The sequence below is a fragment of the Rhinichthys klamathensis genome, unplaced genomic scaffold, assembly GCF_029890125.1.
Source record: "Rhinichthys klamathensis goyatoka isolate OS25496 unplaced genomic scaffold, OSU_Roscu_1.1 h1tg000121l_1, whole genome shotgun sequence".
NCBI classification, from domain to species: domain Eukaryota; kingdom Metazoa; phylum Chordata; class Actinopteri; order Cypriniformes; family Leuciscidae; genus Rhinichthys; species Rhinichthys klamathensis.
In genome coordinates this window covers 5,224,899-5,244,309 of record NW_026606658.1, presented here as the reverse complement: position 1 = coordinate 5,244,309, position 19,411 = coordinate 5,224,899, and the positions used below count along the sequence as shown (strand labels likewise).

At 38.8% G+C, this 19,411-nt stretch overlaps 1 protein-coding gene across 1 annotated transcript; it reads left to right on the top strand.

The window, feature by feature from the left end:
- Positions 1–694: 694 nt before the first annotated feature.
- On the top strand, positions 695–17,459 carry synpo2lb (synaptopodin 2-like b). Its single transcript, XM_056255634.1, has 4 exons — positions 695–1,171; positions 5,385–5,542; positions 5,623–6,344; positions 14,765–17,459. Exons 1-4 carry the CDS (start codon positions 1,070–1,072, stop codon positions 17,377–17,379), a joined length of 3,597 nt encoding a protein of 1,198 aa, XP_056111609.1. The 5' UTR covers positions 695–1,069; the 3' UTR covers positions 17,380–17,459.
- The last annotated feature ends 1,952 nt before the right edge of the window (positions 17,460–19,411 follow it).

Genomic DNA, 19,411 nt, shown 5'->3' with positions numbered 1-19,411 from the left:
CGGAGAGGAACAGGCTATAGGCCTAGACTTTATTTACCTTTTTATAAATCTGTGGCTGGAATTATAAGAACCTGTCTACCAATCAACTTTCAGAGCACCAAACATGAGTGGCGTAAGGTAACATGTCAGTTAATCAAGCTTTCAAAGACAATCATTCCTTTTGATCAAACATATTCCTTGAGTTTTCTTTTACAATCTGAGAATCAATACTCTGGTGCATCTTGATCCCACAACAACACAGGATAAAATTACTTAAATTCCTGAATATAAAGTAATGATGAGTATATTTTACAAACCCAAAACAGAACAAAGGAGGAAAGCATGCATTCCTCCTAAACGTTTCATATTCCATCTTATTTGCTATAGCAACAGATAAAATAAAAACAACATGTATAAAAAACAAATCTATTCAATAAATGCCAAATATTAAATGACCAAATAACACTGAGAATCTAAATCCTTTTTATGTAAACATCTTTGGTCAAGCAACTTTATATCTAGATCAAATGAACAAGTCCCTATAATTATTTAGCTGATGAATTCCCCAGAAATATCTTGCTTGCTAAACATTTATTTATAATGCCAAATGAGTATCATTAAGCTTTATTTTAATTTGCAATATAGTCTTGTGGCCTCTGACACCCAAAAATAACTCCTCTAACAGCTCCCTTCACATTTTCAGGGCATTCACAGATAAAGCTCAGTGGGACTGCTGGGGGATTTATTTTTAGAGGGTCTATCAGCATCCTTTGGATGTGGCTGTAGATTGACAGGACAAGTGTGGCCAGCAGGATGAAGGAAGGAGGTCCTGGATAGACCACGCACCCCCACCCGCTGACCCAACATTCCAATAAAGAGAGATAGAGCTGTTCTTGCTTCCTCACGCCCCCTTTTGCTCTCCCAACACTTCACATGCTCATGGCCATGTGTATCTGCGCTCGCCTCTCAGGACTGACAGAAGCTCGGCTGGCAGTCTGGGCCACAGAGGAGGACTGAACATCCAGGGATGGGATGAGACTTGATAGAAACCAAGAAATATTAAAAGAGACACAGGAACAACATAAGAAAAATGGTTGCAGAGGAGGTAGTGGTGACCCTCTCAGGAGGTGCACCGTGGGGTTTCCGATTACAAGGAGGAGCTGAGCACCAGAATCCCCTCCAAGTGGCAAAGGTAAGGGGACAGTTCGATAGGCTATACCTGGTTTAGCTGAATCGTGTGTCTCATTTAAATGAAGGGTCTATTAACCTGTTAAAAAAAATACTGCACATAATTAAAAGTAAAATTGTCACATTGAAAGATCATATATTTAATTATATATATATATATAGATATATAATAGGCCTGTATATTTAATTTAATATTTAATTGATCAATGTCTATGACATTTAGCCCTGGTCAGATTTTTTTTTAACTGTGCAGATATGTTTGTTCCACATGTCACTGAGGAATATCTATAACACTTGATAAGCCTACAAGAGTAAAGTATTATTGAGGACATTTTCTGATGAAAACTCATGTGGGTCATGCGGCCCATTCGCATGTGTGAGGAATGTCATATCATGTATGAACAACAATCTTTTTGGGGCCCTTTAAATGAAATACTCATTGCATATTTATTTTAAAAACTTAATTAAGATAGATATAGCACCGACATATGGGCAAACATAAATAAGATAACACTGTCACATCATAGTGCAACTACTAGAGAGTACATGCTAGAGAGCACTTATTTTATCTGTTGATAAATGCTGTTCATGAGCTATTTGGCTGTGTGCTGTAAGCATTCCTGGTCCATAGATAAACCTGCTAGGCTTCACAGTGCATCTCTTCACTCTTATCTAATTGACAGCTTTTGTTTGGCTTCCTTTGGAATCCAGATCTTTCAAAGAAGCATTCTCACACAGTTCTGTATAAATGAGGATGTTATTTCAGGAGTGAGTAGAATTACAGCCACAGTGTCTACTTATAAGCACAGTATGCCCTATTTGTTAAGTGACAACTGTGTGCAATGCATTTTCCCTGATCTAAGGGCTATTTTGGATTGGTGAGTGATGGCAGAGACTGTCTAGTCTACTCTTTCCATGTTCCAAGAGAAAAGATATCCGTCACAGAGCGATGGCCCTGACTTTTTTATTTAGAGAAATATATTTTTGCTTGGAAATAAATGTCCGTCCAGCACCAGGGAGTTTCCCCTCGTCATTAATTTCAAGGTCACTTCTGCAAACTTTCATCTTGTTTCCATTTGCGGTGTGGCCTTTTTTCCATGACCATCTCTACTTTTAATTGAGCTATTCTGATCCACCCGGATCTCTGATTGCTTCTTTTAATCCTGGCATCTAGAACGACCTCAGTGACACTTGCTCGGCTAGCAAAATCCTCTGGCAATGTTTTGAAAATGACTGAAGACGTACAGAGTGTCCTCATAGTAACTCATAATGTAAATGCATTCATTCTTCCAATGCTTTGCAATCCGTTATGGTACACATCCACTTCTTTTACTATTATATTAGTTTATATTAGTACTAAGTCCACTTCTCATAAACATGCACTCATTGAGTTTTAAGCTGAATCTACTGAGGCTGAGTGACAACTTACTCTTTACAATAGTTGAGCACTTTATTTAGGCTATGTGGGGAACACATGGTGAATTCATGACATGCCCTGGTTTAGGTCTGCCAAGTCAACAGCTGCCCTGGCACCAGCTGCACATGTTGTTCCCCCAACCTGCATTCGCAGACCATTTGATCGGCAATAAAAAGAAGGTGAACGGGCCTGGGTTTCATCTATTGTCTTCCATTTACAAGTTTGTGTTACCAGTTTTCACAGAAAAGCTAAATTAACATTGTGTTTGTAGTTTTTAATGGTCTCATCATGCATTTATTTTTGTCCACAACTTACAGATACAAAAAGCTGTTTTTAAAATTAGACATTATATAAGACTAATAGTCTGAGCTGCTCAGAGCTGTTAAGCCCTTTAGGCCTTTGTAAGGGAAAATACATATTTGCTTTAGGTTGGTGAAAACATATCCCCTCAACTCATCAAAACAGTTGTAAAGTGCCTTTAGAAGCAAGAGACAAAGACAGGAATGTGGCCGGCCTTTAGCTTGGTACGTGTTGATCAAGTGAGTGTTAGAAAAGCGCTCTTATATTTGACAGATGACCTCAGGAAGGCCCTACACTCAAGGAGAGGGTATTTGAAAATGGGCAAACAGCCATATAAGCAACTCTTTAGACATACTGTCCTGTAGCTTCATCCCCCGAATCTGCCAATACAAAACTCACTGGATGAAGCCTATAATCTTTAGTTTGAAAGTGAAATTATTTAATTTAGTTAACTGGTTTCCATGTTGATTATAACATTATTTTTTGCTAAATTCTGAACAATTCTTAATACACGATTGGATAAACAACATTTCGGTAGCTTATATTTTTTGTAGAATTATTTAAATAGCTAGGCTGTGCAGTATTTTATGCAAAAGAAGAAAAACAAAAGTAACTTGAACAGAAACATATTATCAAAAAGATTCATTCAGTGATACATTTTGCGGGTTACATGAGTAAGTTGTGAGTGAGTTGCTTTTTAAAAAAAGCATCCAAAACAATCATAGCGTTCCGAACGATAGGCATATTATTCAATTTCCTCCATTTTGTCAAAAGCTTTATCAGGATTTAATGTTCAGTAAATGGAAATAACGAGTCAGTGCTCTGAAGTCAACGATTCACATTCACGGACTCGAAAGATTTGTTCAAAAATGATGAGTCATTAATGAAAAAAAATAAAATAATGTATTCATGGACGTGGGTGTCATTTGCACTAGGTTAATAGTCACTGCACTGTGCCAGCCTGAAGCGCAAACAGGCATGAAGTGTTCGCGATCATCAGAAAACTTCAGTCGGAACGAAACATTTTCAGAACGATTTTAAGTCTCCTTGTCACCATTAATTTGCACACGTAACAATTTATTAATTTTTCAAATGCTTATAACTCTTTCACGCGAGTCATCTCCTTAGGTTCCTGAATCCTTGCCGAGTCCAACGATACCAAACATGCTATGTTTTGCCTGACTGTTTGTGTGGTGTTGTGATTTAGCGCTTAATTATGCACAAAGAATAAAATGAAACTCGATTAATTTCAAATCGATTGTCTATCCACACAAAAGATTCACAATTTTAATAGTTATATTGAAAATCGGTGCACTATTGAACTTTGATATGCAGGATTTACAATTAAAGGAAACAATGGCTATGTTTATGTGCTTTATAGGGGTACCAAAACTATATTTTGTTTAGAACTTAAACTTTTGCAGATAAAATCATTTTACTTATATTTGATTAAATTGTAGTTTCTCAGGCAAAATGTGATGTATTTTTGACCTGCTAATTTCACCATTATGCTAATATGGCTAGCTAAACAATGACTGACAGGGTTGGGGTGGGTTGTAAGTTAACACATCTTTAATAAAAAGTGTTACAGCAATCCCCTTACATACAACTAAGTACAGTTTATTTTGAATAATTTTACAGAATAACTAGACAGTGGAAACGAAAGACAGATACAGGTGTGCTTGCCTGTGTTTAAAAAAAGGGAACTGACCTCAGACAATGAAAGCTTTTGTGGTGTTGTCTGTATAGATCCATTTAGCAACTCAAAGCCAAAGGAAGTTTGAGTAAAATGTGCCATATGCAGTCTCTGCATGGGCAGCCCAGATTGGGCCCACCAAGCCTGCACTCCAGGGTCAACCACAATAATTGGTCACCATTGTGATCTGAGAGGATTCATCCACTGGGACACAAGCTCAAACACACATTGAGTGTTTTTTAGACCTTCATGTTCTTTACACAGCCACACTGGAGTAGAGTGTTCATTAAGTATAAATAACATTAAGAAAGTTTGTTCCAGTAGAAAAATTTACACTCATGCTCACACACAGTCAAACAGTAAGTGGATTTGAGCTGTGGTCAGTCACAGAAAGATTGTTCTTTTGGATTGTTTCAATAAACCTGGGTTTGAAGCATGGTGTGTCCGCTGGTTTTGCTTCTTTAGTCTTATTGTTACAACTTACCCCAGCGTGTGTTACAGTTACATCCTACCCCAGTAGTGGGGTAGATTGTAACAAAGGCACACCATGTATTTGACATCAACTTATAAGAGCTGTGATATTTTCGCAGAGGTTTGAGTGCCTTTAGTTTTCTAGTAAACAAATGTGGGTACTTTTTATAAAAGTTTGAGCACTTAAGCTAAAAAATTCAGTGAGTTATAGATGCTGAAGCAAAAAGTGTTACAACCATACCCAGTGCGGTCTCCCTCTACATACTTATTTATCTTCCTGAAACTCATCGAACAGAATGTTTGTGCTGACTCTGTCTCCCCCTGCTGTTAAAGGTGAGGAAGCGCAGTAAGGCCTGCAGGGCTGGGCTCAGAGAGACTGATGAGCTGGTGTCAATCAATGATGTGTCCTGTGGAACACTATCTCATGCTGAGGCTATGAATCTGATTGATAGTGGCAGAGGAACCCTCCATCTGCGAATCAAAAGATCGGGGTAAGATATGATTATCATGAGGGAATGAGAGTCATGGTATTGAATTTATATTCAAAATGATCACTTTGCTTTCCATTCAGGGCCCCAGCTGCGTATCAGTCAGTGGTGCTTCTGGGTCGGGCCCCCTCTCCCCGCATTGATAAGGAGTACCGGGCAGCCTTTAGAGCACTGTCCCCTCCACTTACCTCTAAACCGCCCGGTGTCAACCGAGCATCGCTCATGTCCCCCACCGGCGGCCTAGAGTGGCTTGCATCCCCTCCAGACAGTGAAGCTTACTACGGCGAGACAGACAGCGACGCAGATGTGGCGGCACAAGAGAGGCAGCGTAGACAGAAACGACGAAGCCCCAGTAGCTCTCCTGCCAAGAGCCCCAGCCAAGCCTCACCCCAAGAGGAGGAGACTTCGGAAATGAGTGGCTATGAGAGCGCCCAGGACATCTGCATGTACCCTCAAACACAGAGCTGGCCTGTATCTGATCTAGAGGGAACGGGGACTCAGCAACAGCACGTAATGCCTGGGGTGGCACGCAGAGAGGTGGTCTACCAGTCCTCGCAGGCTGAATGGTCACACCAGGCGGAAAATTCCTCTGAGAATTCAGACCAAAGTCCATCAGGAGCTGCTGAAGTGGACAGTGGCTTCCAGGAGCCTCCCACTGTCCCACCTCCACTTGTTTCTCCAGAGAGGGCAAAAGAGGCTCTCATGCTTGCATCTCACAGACAGATGGTACCCATGGTCGGTCCTGTGGACAACCCAGTGGATGAAGAACTCAGTGTCACGTACATGGACAAGGCCAAGCAAGCTAGTGAGTACCAGTCATCTTTTTTAAATAGCACACACGCACACACACACACACACACACACACACACACACACACACACACACACACACACACACACACACACACACACACACACACACACACACACACACACACACACACACACACACACTACTGTTCAAAAGTTTGGGGTCAGTAAGATTTATAAAGTGTTTTTGAATTATGCTCACCAGGGCTGCATTTATTTAATCACAAATACAATAAAACAGTAATTGTGAAATTGTATTACATTTTAAAATAACTGTTTTATATTTTTTTAGTTATATATTTTAATTTAATTCATTCCTGTCATGGCAAAGCTGAATTTTCAGCAGCCATTAGTCTTCATTGTCACATGATCCTTTAGAAATCATTTCTCATTATCAATGTTACTTTTTCAATGTATCAATGATATCCGTGTTGCTTGATATTTTTGTGGAAACTAATACATTTTTTTCCAGCATTGCTAGATGAATAGAACGTTCAGAAGAAACTTGTTTTTCATAATAAAAGCCTTTACGATCACTTTTGATCAATTAAAGGCATCTTTGCTGAATACAAGTATTAATTTCTTTCGTGAACCCATTTTTTTCAAACTTTTGAACAATAGTTTATGCTTGAATATCTTCAAAAAATAACTCTTTGACTGAACTTAAGTCACTTGAGGAATTTCTTTAACGAACACTTTGTGTAGTTGAAACAAAATGGAATTGAATAAATAAAATAAAATGCATAATTCAATGTCAGATTAACGGCAAACTAGCATCATAGTACACATTAGCATGCTTAAAGGGGTCATCGGATGTCCATTTTCCACAAGTTGGTATGATTCTTGAGGGTGTTCATGTAAAGTTTGTAATATACTTTGGTTAAAATTCCTCAATGGTTGTGTAAAACAACACCCTTTTACCCCCTAAAAAACAGCTTTGTACACAGTGACCTGTTTCGGTGCATGTCTCTTTAAATGATAATGAGCTACTGCTCACCCCACCCCTCTCTTCCATGGGGGGTGTCAAATGGCTGAGGGCAGAAATATGCTAATTCGGGACAGTCCGTCAGTGGTCGTGGGCGGAGCATGAGCATGACATCATAGTGCTCAGAAAATCCAAACGCCTGATTATTGAGAGTGTTTAGACTTTTTGAGGATTAAAAAAAGGAGTGAATGGATTTTTTTCATTGTATGGTGGTTGTGTTCACACACTGCAAAGACACATTTATATGCAAACACCATAGTGAATTTTTTATCCGATGACCCCTTTAAAGTAATATTTTCTTTGACAACAAAAAAATTATTCATGTTGTCCTAACACAATTTGACTTTTTTTTATTCTGTTGCATTAACTAATTTCAATTACTGTATGTAAATTGAGCAGTCAGTACAACAAATTATTTTTGAGTGAATATATATGGAGGATGAGCTCAGAATTATTTGTGTACTGTGTTAAATTTAACCTCTGGAAAATTCACTAGAGATAAATCAATCTTCCATGTCAAGAAGGAGTGTGAATCTGGACCTGGTGTGATGCAATGATATTTCATAAAATTAAGCCAGAATTCAGTTTATCACATTTTTACTGCATATTGCAAGATATTGTGTGTGTGATGATGATACAATTCATTTTCGGGAGAATGGGATAAGTTTTTAAGTAAAAAAGTTGATAGAGAGAGCATATTTGAGGATGAAATAATCTCTGGATTTGCCATACTTTGCAAGTTTTCCAAACCCGAGTTGAGAATGTGAGTTTGCAGTCTACCCAGATAGCATGTAATCATTGAAACAATGTTGACTCAGTGTTGATGCGTCAACGCTAATTGCATTGAATTAACGTTACAAAGTAATGTTGCTTTAATATCACTCTTGCACCCTCAGTTAATGTTGAAATAATGTTGGGAATTCAACCAAAAATCAATGGTAATAGTATTGATTCAACATTACAAAGTGATATTTTATCAACATCACTTTTGCACCCTCAGTTAATGTTGAAATAATGTTGGGAATTCAACCAAAAATCAACGGTAATAGTATTGATTCAACATTACAAAGTGATATTTTATCAACATCACTTTTGCACCCTCAGTTAATGTTGAAATAATGTTGGGAATTCAACCAAAAATCAATGGTAATAGTATTGATTCAACATTACAAAGTGATATTTTATCAACATCACTTTTGCACCCTCAGTTAATGTTGAAACTATGTTGAACAAAAAATCAATGGTAATGCTATTGAATCAACGTTACACTATGATTGATTATACATCACTGCTGTTGAATCAATATTGAAATTAACAAAAATACTCAATGGTAATATTGTTGAATCAACGTTACACTATGATGTTGAATCTACATCACTGCTGTTGAATCAGCTCTGAAATTAACAAAAATAACCAATGGTAATATTGCTGAATCAACGTTGCACTATGATTGATTCTATATCACTGATGCTGAATCAATATTGAAATTAACAAAAATAACCAATGGTAATATTGTTGAATCAACGTTACACTATGATTGATTCTACATCACTGATGCGGAATCAATATTGAAATTAACAAAACTAATCAATGGTAATATTGTTGAATCAACGTTACTATGATGTTGAATCTAAATCACTGCTGTTGAATTAACACTGAAATTAACAAAAAATAATCTTTGGTAATATGGTTTGATCAATGTTACAATGTGATGTTGATTCCAAATACATTTTGTTGAAAGACTGAAAAGGAATGTCAAACAATGTTGCCATCTGATGTACCAATTAATGTTGAAACAACATTAATATTTCAATCACACTTCGATGGTGCGTCAACAAATTCCTGACCATTTCAAAATTTGTCGAAAACCTTTTAAAATATAAATGACACCTTTCCAGCAGTTGAGTCAATTTATTTTATTCAATCAATCAATGACAACAAATATATTAAAATATCACTTTTTTTTAAAAGAAAGGGGGAGAAATAGGACAAAAGCATTTCAACCTTTAAAAATAAAATTGGCTTCAGAAGTCTGATGTCATCATAACTACAGGTCCAGCGGTTCAGGTTTTTAAAAATCTGTCTTGCATCATCAGATTCTGCCTCTTTTCCTTTGGGTTCTCTGAAATCTGAAAAAGAAAGCATGATGTTACTCAAGAACGAATCAATTCAGTTGTAATACATAGTCACATTCAATAATGTTAATATACTAAACACAATATGATTCACTTTTTTTTTTTTAAAGTCACTGAAAACAAAATATTCTAACTACGATTATAGTATCATAAAATTCTGTTTATTTATTTCTATGCTTTAATATCAAAAGAAAACACTAGCAGGGGTGTCGGATTTTATCTCCAGCCCTAATTAAACACACCTGAGGCAGTTAATCAAGGTCATCAGATCAATGAACACTTCCAGGTGCTGGAGCTAAACTCTTCATGAAGAGGAACAAACACTTCTGAGCTATAGCCATTAACTACATCTCAGTTCATTTTCTGTGAAACTACAGCATTCAAATAACACTTTTATCTTGTAGAATAAAAAATATCTTAGTTTTTTTCAATGAAAATTTCTTTAAAGAGAAATTCTGTAATCATTTACTCACCCTCAAGTTGTTCCAAACTCCAAAGTTGAACACAAAATAAGAAATTTTAAAGAATGTCGGTAACCAGAAAGTTGATGGTGGCCATTGATTTCCATAGAAGGAAACAATTACCATGGAAGTCAATGGCTACCATCAACTGTCTGGTTGCCAACATCCTTCACTCCATCTTCTTTTGTGTGCAGCAGAAGAAAGACATTCATACAGGTTTGGAACAACTTGAGGGTAAATAAATGATGACATAATTTTAATTTCAGGCTGAACTATCCCTTTAAAGCTGCATATTCACCTTATGTAGACCCTAATCTCTTTAAATATCACAAAATAGCCATGTCAGTCAGTTTCTTAATAAACACTAGATCTTTTTTTGTGTGTGTGTGTTTCAGTGGAAACAAGCTAAACTGAATGGAAATCAGTTATTTCTCAAATTTAATACAGATTCAGGAATATGAATGATTACCTGATTAAGCAGTGATAAGATACAGGATATCATCAAGTCCCAGGTCAGGTGATTATGCTGTCGACAACAACTCAATGTATGATCAATGTCAGGATTATCAGGAGGGTGCTTTTTTAATTGTCCATCTTCATCTGCCTTCACTCCTACTAAAGGAGCAATGTGTTCTGCATGCAAGCACTGACCGAGACAAGACATGGGCTATGTTAACATTCTTGCTCATGTTCATGTCTCTTGCACCTTAAGAAATCTGTTAAATGACATAACTTTATTCAGGAAATTCCTAATAAACTTTACTAAAGCAAGATGCATTTTTTAAGAATGTAGAAAAATAGATGCTTTATTCAAACATTTTAATAACTTTGTAATCTAATTACAGTGAGTAACAACACAAATCAAATGCAAATAAGCATGCAAAACAAAGGAACAGAGAAATAAGGTAGATGCACCATTGTTTGAAACTCTGCTAGTCGTGTAAGTATGTCAGGTGATTCAACAAACAAGACTTCTGTATAGGATGCACCTGTTTTCTCTCTAATGAGGAAGCATTAGACTACTGAAAAGTGCACATGCAAAGACAAAATGGGCGTTTACCAATCAGTGGCCAATTTCAAACTACAATACAGGTAAATGTTTTTCAACCATTTTTCAACAGACTTGCTAAAATCATGAAGGCCCACCCTTAAACCAAGCCCACAGTGGATTAAAGCAAATCGGGTAAAGCGGTTGAAAATGCCCATTGTGGTTTGAAAACGCCCCACTGATCGAGAAACACCCACTAGTGTTCTGCAGAGATACGCCTAAATGATCTTGTGCTCATCAACTACAAATCACTGTTAGTTCAATGTCACTGTCTCCACTTATGTGTGTTGTTGGCTTTCATCAAAATGTCAATGCTGATCCAGCACACTTTAAACATTGAAATGTAAATCTCAACCAAAATGATGGTTTAGATCAAAACTCAACATTGTATCAATGTCACCATGCTATCTGGGTAAGTTGAACTGAGCACGACCCATAATTCGATTCACAATGACACAAATGACTCTTATGAGGCAGTTATGTTAATGAATCGATCAAAATAAATCAGTCTGAAGAATAATTCACTGAATGAACTCGCTGAATCAGTGAAAGCGGTTAAACTCACTTACTGTACTACGTTATCATTACTTTCAGTTTTGTTTGTCTTAAAATTAAGTGCGTTTTGTGTTCTTAGGGTTTTTGAAATTGTTTCAGTGGTTATGACAACTTTTAGTTAAGGATACACATTTACTTCATTGATTGTCATACAACCTAATAACACGATATGGCTCAGTGGGAAATAATCATATAGGCCTTGTGATGTGGGATAAGTAATTGAGCTCATATTCAAATGTCAGTGATGGGGGTTCCTCATGTCCCTCTGCTGAGGGTTTAACAGGGCAGGGGAAGAGGGCTTGAGTCTATATTTGTCCCATGACTCAGGCCTATAATACAAGCCTCTATTGCATGCTGGGAAAGGCATGTCCAGTTGTTGTCCAGTGTCAGTGATATTTCATTCTCTCCATTTAAATGGTTCAGTCTCTGCTAATAAAATGATTTTAAGTTTGTAAACAAAATATTCTACATCTTTAGTTTATTTTAGTTTTCCTTTTTAACAATATTCTTAAAGTATTAATGACTTTGTCTAAATGAATGGGTATCAAACAATATTTTACAGCATATAAATTAGTATGGTTTGGGCCAAATCTAGATTTACATTGATTGATAAAAGTTAAAGCTGATTAATCATCAAGGGTTAAATCATGGTTCTCAACCCTTTTGACTCCATGGCAACCCTATGTCCAAGACAATATTTGATACTGAATACTTTCTATTATATTTAATTATAATATTGTTAATATAACTCAATTTAAATAATTTTATGACCTTTTGGGGAGTCTCTGCAAGTTTGTCAAGGCGCCTATATATTGGGCTCTGGCTCCTGGCTGAGATCTACTGGACTGGTTCAGTAGCTGTTTTTTTTTTTTTGTTTTTTTTTTTTGATTTTGTGATATGTATTTCTTTTCTACTGAAGCCAAGTGCTGATTTTTACTAAGTATCATATAACTTGAGTCACTATTCAATGATTTGAAAGCTCATCCCTCTCAAAGGTTAAAAATCTGACCTTAAATATGAGATGCATAGACAGGTGTCAATGATGTGGTTAATGATGTGATGAGGATTAGGAGTCTGTTTTTCACAATTCTTCTTATAGTAAGATAAACACATATTGGAAACTTCATTGGAGTCAAACAATATATCTTGTGTCTGTAGCTGATGGGTGCTAATTCCCCGCTCTAAAACCTTTGGGAAGGGTTTCTCCTCAGCTAATGGCACCCCGCCGACAGTCTGAAGGTCACTTTGCTTTCCAAGTCTGATGGGACATTTTTAGGATTGTGTAGCCTAAATAAACATGTTTTGGTGTTTAATTCTGTATCTCTATTGAGAATTCCAAACTAGAATTCTTGTTTGTGAATTCTCTTGTGTGTATGTCTCTGAGACATTAGTGCAGTGACTGAGGATAAGGGTCCATGACAGCTGCTCTTCTCTGTCACTGTTAGTGGTGAATACAGAATAAGCCAGGGCATTTAGACAGCCTTGGTAAGAAGAGAAGATGAAGCGTGCACACCTGTTATTGTGACAGCATGGTGGGAGGTCAAAAGAGAGTGGTATAAAATATTGTGGATGTGCCAATCAGAGAAATATATCTGTCTCTCAGAATAGATAGTGAACAAAGATTAAATAGCATTTGTGGAGGAATTAATTTGTACTGTAAGTGACATAACTGTAGTTACTGGCTCATAATTGATAAAATCTAAAATTGATTGTTCAAAACTGTTCAATGGTGATTCAATAGGTTGACCTTTTTATCTTTACCTTTTACAATAAGTCAAATGTTGCCTCAAGAGTCTCAAACACATCTGATCGGCGGTACTTGTTTCAGAGTCAAAGTAGGTTTAGAGTCATTGATTTAGTTGGGTTAAGTCATTGTGGTATGGTTGGAGATGTCATCATGACCCCATATGACGCTCAGCTTAACCGGGCCTATCCAGAAAGAGACCGAAGTGTGCCCAAACAGGTGGGAAATGTCCGTTAGCTCTGTTCACTGACCAAAATAGCTTGAATGACATAATGGGGTTTCTCTGGGCCTTTGACAGGGTCTTGCAGTTAGACAAAAGGTCTTTAAAAGGCCTGACCTCAGGCTACGGACTGGTTGATTTTGCACCAATGTGGGCAGAGCTCCCATTGCTGGCTGTGCTCCACTGGTGTGTTTGTGTGTGTCCTGCCAGTAAGGCTGGCTTAAGAACATAGTTTTTACACCGAACAACATGAGGAGCTTCACATTGCCTGGAGAGGTTGAACACAAAGGACACATCTATACAGGTAAAACCTCAGGGCTTCTGTAGAGCTTTAGAGAGATGGTGCTTGGTTTCTGTTTAAACGATCCAAAATTGGGGATACAATTATCACTAATGAGAAAGGTCAGACAAGGTGATAGAAAGGTATTATTTACAGTGTCTTGTATTTACTGAGATCAGTTTTGGCTTTTGTGTTTTTGTTAAGTTTGTTTTACTTGTATTGATTTATTGAAAACTGAAATGCTTAAAAAAGCTTAGATATGTCAACCATTTCTCATTAAGCACAGTTGTACACTAGCAGGTATATTGTATTGACATTTGTAATGTCTAGATAATCAAAAGATTGTACAGATAATTACTATATAATTAAAAACACATTTATGTCTTTATTTGGACCTTATAAATGAGAATATTTTGAATTTAATATGACATAATTATTCCAACATTGAAGATGATTCGAGGCCTTCCATATTAGAACGAGAATATATTAGCAAAAAGACTGTCCGATAGACATATCAGATTCCTTTACCCTGTCTTTTAATATAGATCCTGGATCCCCAAGGGTTACTTGCTCAAGCTGTTAGAATCTGATGGGCTATTTGTAGAGAAGGATGAGCTCAGTAATTTACCATGAGAATTTGGGTGCCAGACATTTCAGCATCTAACCCAGTGCATTATAATGTATATAATATCAGAGCTATTCTGACTTAACTGTTCCAATTTATTACAATGCCAGTTTGATTTATGAAAGTTGTGACTTTATGTTTGATGACTTTATATGTGACTTTATGTTTGATGTTGCCTATTAATCACCAAAGGTACTGTTATATAAAAGTCATAAGATACCCTATAGACCAGACAAGGCATGCTAACAGGCATGTGAAGCCATGCAAATAAAACAAAATATACAAATGATACTGTTGGTTCAAGTAAAGAAATTTAAAGTATTTCTCGCTGATTGATATACACACTATCTTTCTCTCCTTAGAGCTACACAGAGGTGAGAGTTCACAAGATAAGCAGGTGAAGGAGGCCCGATCCAAGTGCCGCACCATTGCGTCACTCTTGACAGATGCTCCTAACCCTCACTCTAAAGGTGTGCTTATGTTCAAAAAGCGACGGCAGCGCGCCAAGAAGTACACTCTCACATGCTTTGGCAGTGTAGACGGAGAAAGCAACAGTAACACAGAGGGAGAAACTGAGGACGAAAGCCTGTTTCCTGGGAGTGAATCTGAGATTGATGAGGATGGTTTTTCTGCTGCACCAGACCCTACCTGGGATAGCGGTTACCTGGACGTTCTAGACAGGAGAACTTCTGCCTGTATTGTGCCTGACAGAGAAGCAGAGATAAGCCCAGGCCTAAACGCCACTTCAGGAAAAGGAGCCCAGCTTTTTGAACAACAGAGGAAAAGAGCAGAAAAACATATGTTAAACCTGGGTACACCCACTGCCTTCTCCATGCCACAGCATCAGGGAGACTCAACCCTAACGTATACCCCAGTTACTCCTGTCACACCCCTATTTTCTCATAGTACCAGTATGGTGAATGGGGAACCTTTGGTGGTGAGCAGGACAAGTGTTGTGTTGTCATCGCCAGTCCAGACACCCATGCCATCAATGGCAGGAGTATTACAAGAGCAAGCAGACTCATCGGCTGCCAACTCAGTGCACAACAGAACTGCCAGGCCATTTGCCCCTGGCTGTGTGAGCCATCGAGCAGCAACTGCTCCAGTAGTCTTCAGACCCTGCTCTGCCAAAAAGGCTGGATCACTGGCTCAAGCTGTGTCTGTGGCAACTATGCCAACTCCCTTGTCTCCTGCTGGCTCGGAGGGGAAGAAAGCCATCTCTACGACATCACTGTATATCCCTGCCAGACCGGCCACCTACAATGGTCCTTCCTCTGTGCTATCTCCATCCTCAATCATTTCAAATCCATTTTCTCCTCCCCCTGCAAACGCTCCACTCTACTCCCCAACTTATTCCAGCACCTCTGCCCCTTTTTCTCCAACATCTTCTCATGTAACATCTTTGAGATCACCTTCTGGTATATCTCAGCCTTACTCTCCACCCCAAACACAGGCAATGCATCTCAGTCCTCCGTACCACAAGGTTTCTGCTCAATATCAGCCACCTCCACTGGTTCATGTGCCAGCACAGCCTTTCTCTCCCCCATCCACAAATGTCCCAGGTATTCCCAATGCCCCTGCCCCTGCCCATGCCTATGCTCCTGCAGCACCAAATGTGCAATCTTCCCCAGCCCACAAAGTCTCCTTTAACCCATACATCTCTGTGGCATCCACTACACCGGAAACACCAAATGCACCAGTTGCCCAGCAATATCCTCTCTTCTCCAACTCCACAGATGGGATGACTTCTCGAGAGCAGCGGGTCTCAGCCCCCGTTGGTCGCACTGGCATCCTGCAGGAGGCTTGTCGTCGTGGCACCAAGAAACCAATGTTCAATGCTCAAGAGGAGAAGAAGGCTCCATCTTATAACCCTGAACTACTGTCTCTAGTGCAGAACTTGGATGACAGGTCCCGTTCGGGTGTAGAGGCTGGGTTTGAGTCTGGCCCTGAGGAGGATTTCCTCAACCTGGGTGCAGAGGCTTGTAATTTCATGCAGGCACAGAGATACAAGATGCCACCACCAGTGGCTCCTAAACCAGCTCATTCAGCTCCTGAGATGCCCCAGATGCAAGGTAAAGGTGCAGAGCTGTTTGCACGCAGACAAAGTCGCATGGACCGATATGTGGTGGATAAACAGCCCAAATCTCCAGCGCAGCCTCGTGATCCGTCACCCTCACCCTCCCTCCCAGGTCACTGGAAATACTCTCCAAACATCCGAGCCCCACCACCCATTAATTATAATCCACTGCTGTCACCTTCTTGCCCTCCAGTTGCCCAGCGTGGTACAAAGGCTAATGATGCTACTAAAGTTGGGGTTAAAACAGTGCCTGGCCAGCACAAACAGGGTATAAAGGCTCTAGACTTTGTGAGCAGGCAGCCATACCAGCTCAACTCCTCTTTATTCAGTTATGGAGGTGGAGTCCTTCAAAACACTGCCACTTATCAGCAGCAGCAGAATGGTGTTGGTATGACAGGTAATTTCCTTAACCCACCGAAGCAGGTCCCTGTTAAAGCAGGCCGTGTGTATGAAATCAAACGTTTCTCCACGCCTACTCCCATGTCTGCACCAACATCCCTGACCCCTACTGTAATCGCCCCTCGCTCTGCCACAACTCTCGGTGAGCCAATGTGGCGCAGTGATGTCACTTCCCCACCTCCCATTGCTCCACGACCTGCGGCACCATTCTCGCCACCTCCTCCTGCTCCGACAGCAGCCCTGCCTGCTCTCCCCAAAATATCCACTGCCCCCGTGCCCAATTCAGTGCCCATCCCACAACCCACTCCTGGGCAAGCCTACACCCAATTCCAGGCAGCCAAGCAGTTTAAGAGCGCCCCTGAGCTGAGTCCCCTGTCTGCTGGTGTGCGATCCTCAGGGTCCGGGAGTAGCCAGAACCTGCGGGTACCCAGACCCCGCTTCAGTACATCGAGCATGGGTCTGCAACCAAACGTGTGGAGGCCTGGCTCAATACTTTACTGAGAATCCACTGTGACACTAATTATCACCCTGGGCAAGAGCAAGCTCTGTTCTGCTAAATGAACCGTTCGACATCAGTTATATAACAACAACAAAAAAGTCAGTCAGAGATGTATTTTTTTGCATGTTCACAATTGTAGTATTTCAGTCACTCCAAACAAGTACACAATTATTTTTAAAATAGAGTTTGCAGCAACTTAGATGTCTAGCATCATAGATGTCTACATTATTCAGTTTTTTTCAGAATGTTGAGATATTTATGTACTGTGCACACACTTTGATATGTTTCTATTTCAGTTTGCATCTCATTTATTTTACACCAAATGAACATGTTTAACCAATAGAAAGAATTGCACAGACACTATTTGTGAGAGCAACTAAATAAAATAATGGCATTAATATCTAATAATGATAAGTTTTGACGTTATGTACAAGGGGCCACAAGGATGGAATGATGAAGGGTAATTAAACTATATATGACAGAATCCTATTGTAACAGAAGTTAATGGACCGCAGAGTCATTGAAGATTTGTGTACAAGTGTTATAGAATGTTCTAAGACATGTATTTTCTCGAGTTGTATCAGAGTCTTAGTGAAAGAAATACGCAAAGAATGTGACGAAGATGAAAAAGATGAAAAATCCTCAAGTGGAGAGATGGTACAAATCACCCCATTGCGCTCTGGCCTCTGCCATGCCCTTTACTTCTGATGTTATCCATCCTTTATCTCTCTAAACATATCTTGAGGTTGGACTGCAGGCCTGTGTTTGTGTAGACTGAGTCTATAGAGTATTGCACAAAGCCTTTGCTTCTTGTTTGATGAGGATCAGTATGAATGCTTGATGCATGTGCTCATTTCCTCATAATGCTGCATAGGCCATGGTTTTGACTGAGCATTTACAAAAGCATGTGAACTCCCCTACGGGGAATTGTGCTGGGCTTTTTCATATGACAGCTGAAAAAAGTACACTATGAAAAATTCTGCAAACGCTGATTTATCTTTATAACATATTATGTGATTGTGACATTGACCACTTTCCCTGGTGCTTGCTCTTATGCTTTTTCCAAACAGGTATGACATCCATTTAAATCACTTGTGTGAGCTGTTTAACAGCATTTGTGAAATTGCACATGTCTTGAACTTTGCTTGCTTTGCCTTTTTTTTTTTTTTATCAGAAAAGACCCAATGGCCTTGGTGTAATGGAACAACATGGAATGGTGGGTACCATTTCTCTACTAAGGTTAAGAGGGTTGATTGGATGTAAAGCTACGGTGTGCCTTGTGTCATTTAAGTATAAAGGTGATGACAGAATGGATGTATGCAAATGGGAGGTATGAAGCAAGATATCAAATTTGAAAGCTAGAATAGAGAGGAAACTGCCTTTTTGATTTTCTGGGCCGTTAGATAAAGTTATACACTCAAATATAAATTTTCTTGTACTAATAAGACTGTCATAATGTATGTCATGCTTCTACACAACATTTTTAAAGCTTTAATTTAGTAAATGTATTATTTTGTGTTAAATATTATGAAAACGTAATTATATTAAATCAATTACACTTGCTTTGGGTAATTTGAAGTTTATAGTGGAATTATGTACAATGCAAATGTTGAATGAGAGAAAATGGAAAGTTTAATGGACTTATGGATTCTTGGGCTCTAGGACTGGGAATACAAGAATGACTTTGTTCGGTCTGAGTTAATATAAAGCAATAAAAATAAATGTAGAAATATAAGTGGCGGATGTGTTTTTTTATTCTATTTTCTCTAATGTTCTGTTGATTTCATAGCTCGCAAATAGATTAACCTGCAGATATAAATATAAAGATCATGCGAACTGTTTTATAGTGTTTCACAATAAATGTTTTTAATTGGAATCTTACAACGCGGTATGTTGTGCTGAAGGTCATGAAAGGACATGCAGTTATCCTAAAAACCCCTGAGCGGCGCTGTTGCACGAGATTTTAAATAAGTTCACTCAGTCACTCTACTGAATCCAAGGCAGCGCTACAGTTACAAAACACTTGCCATGGAG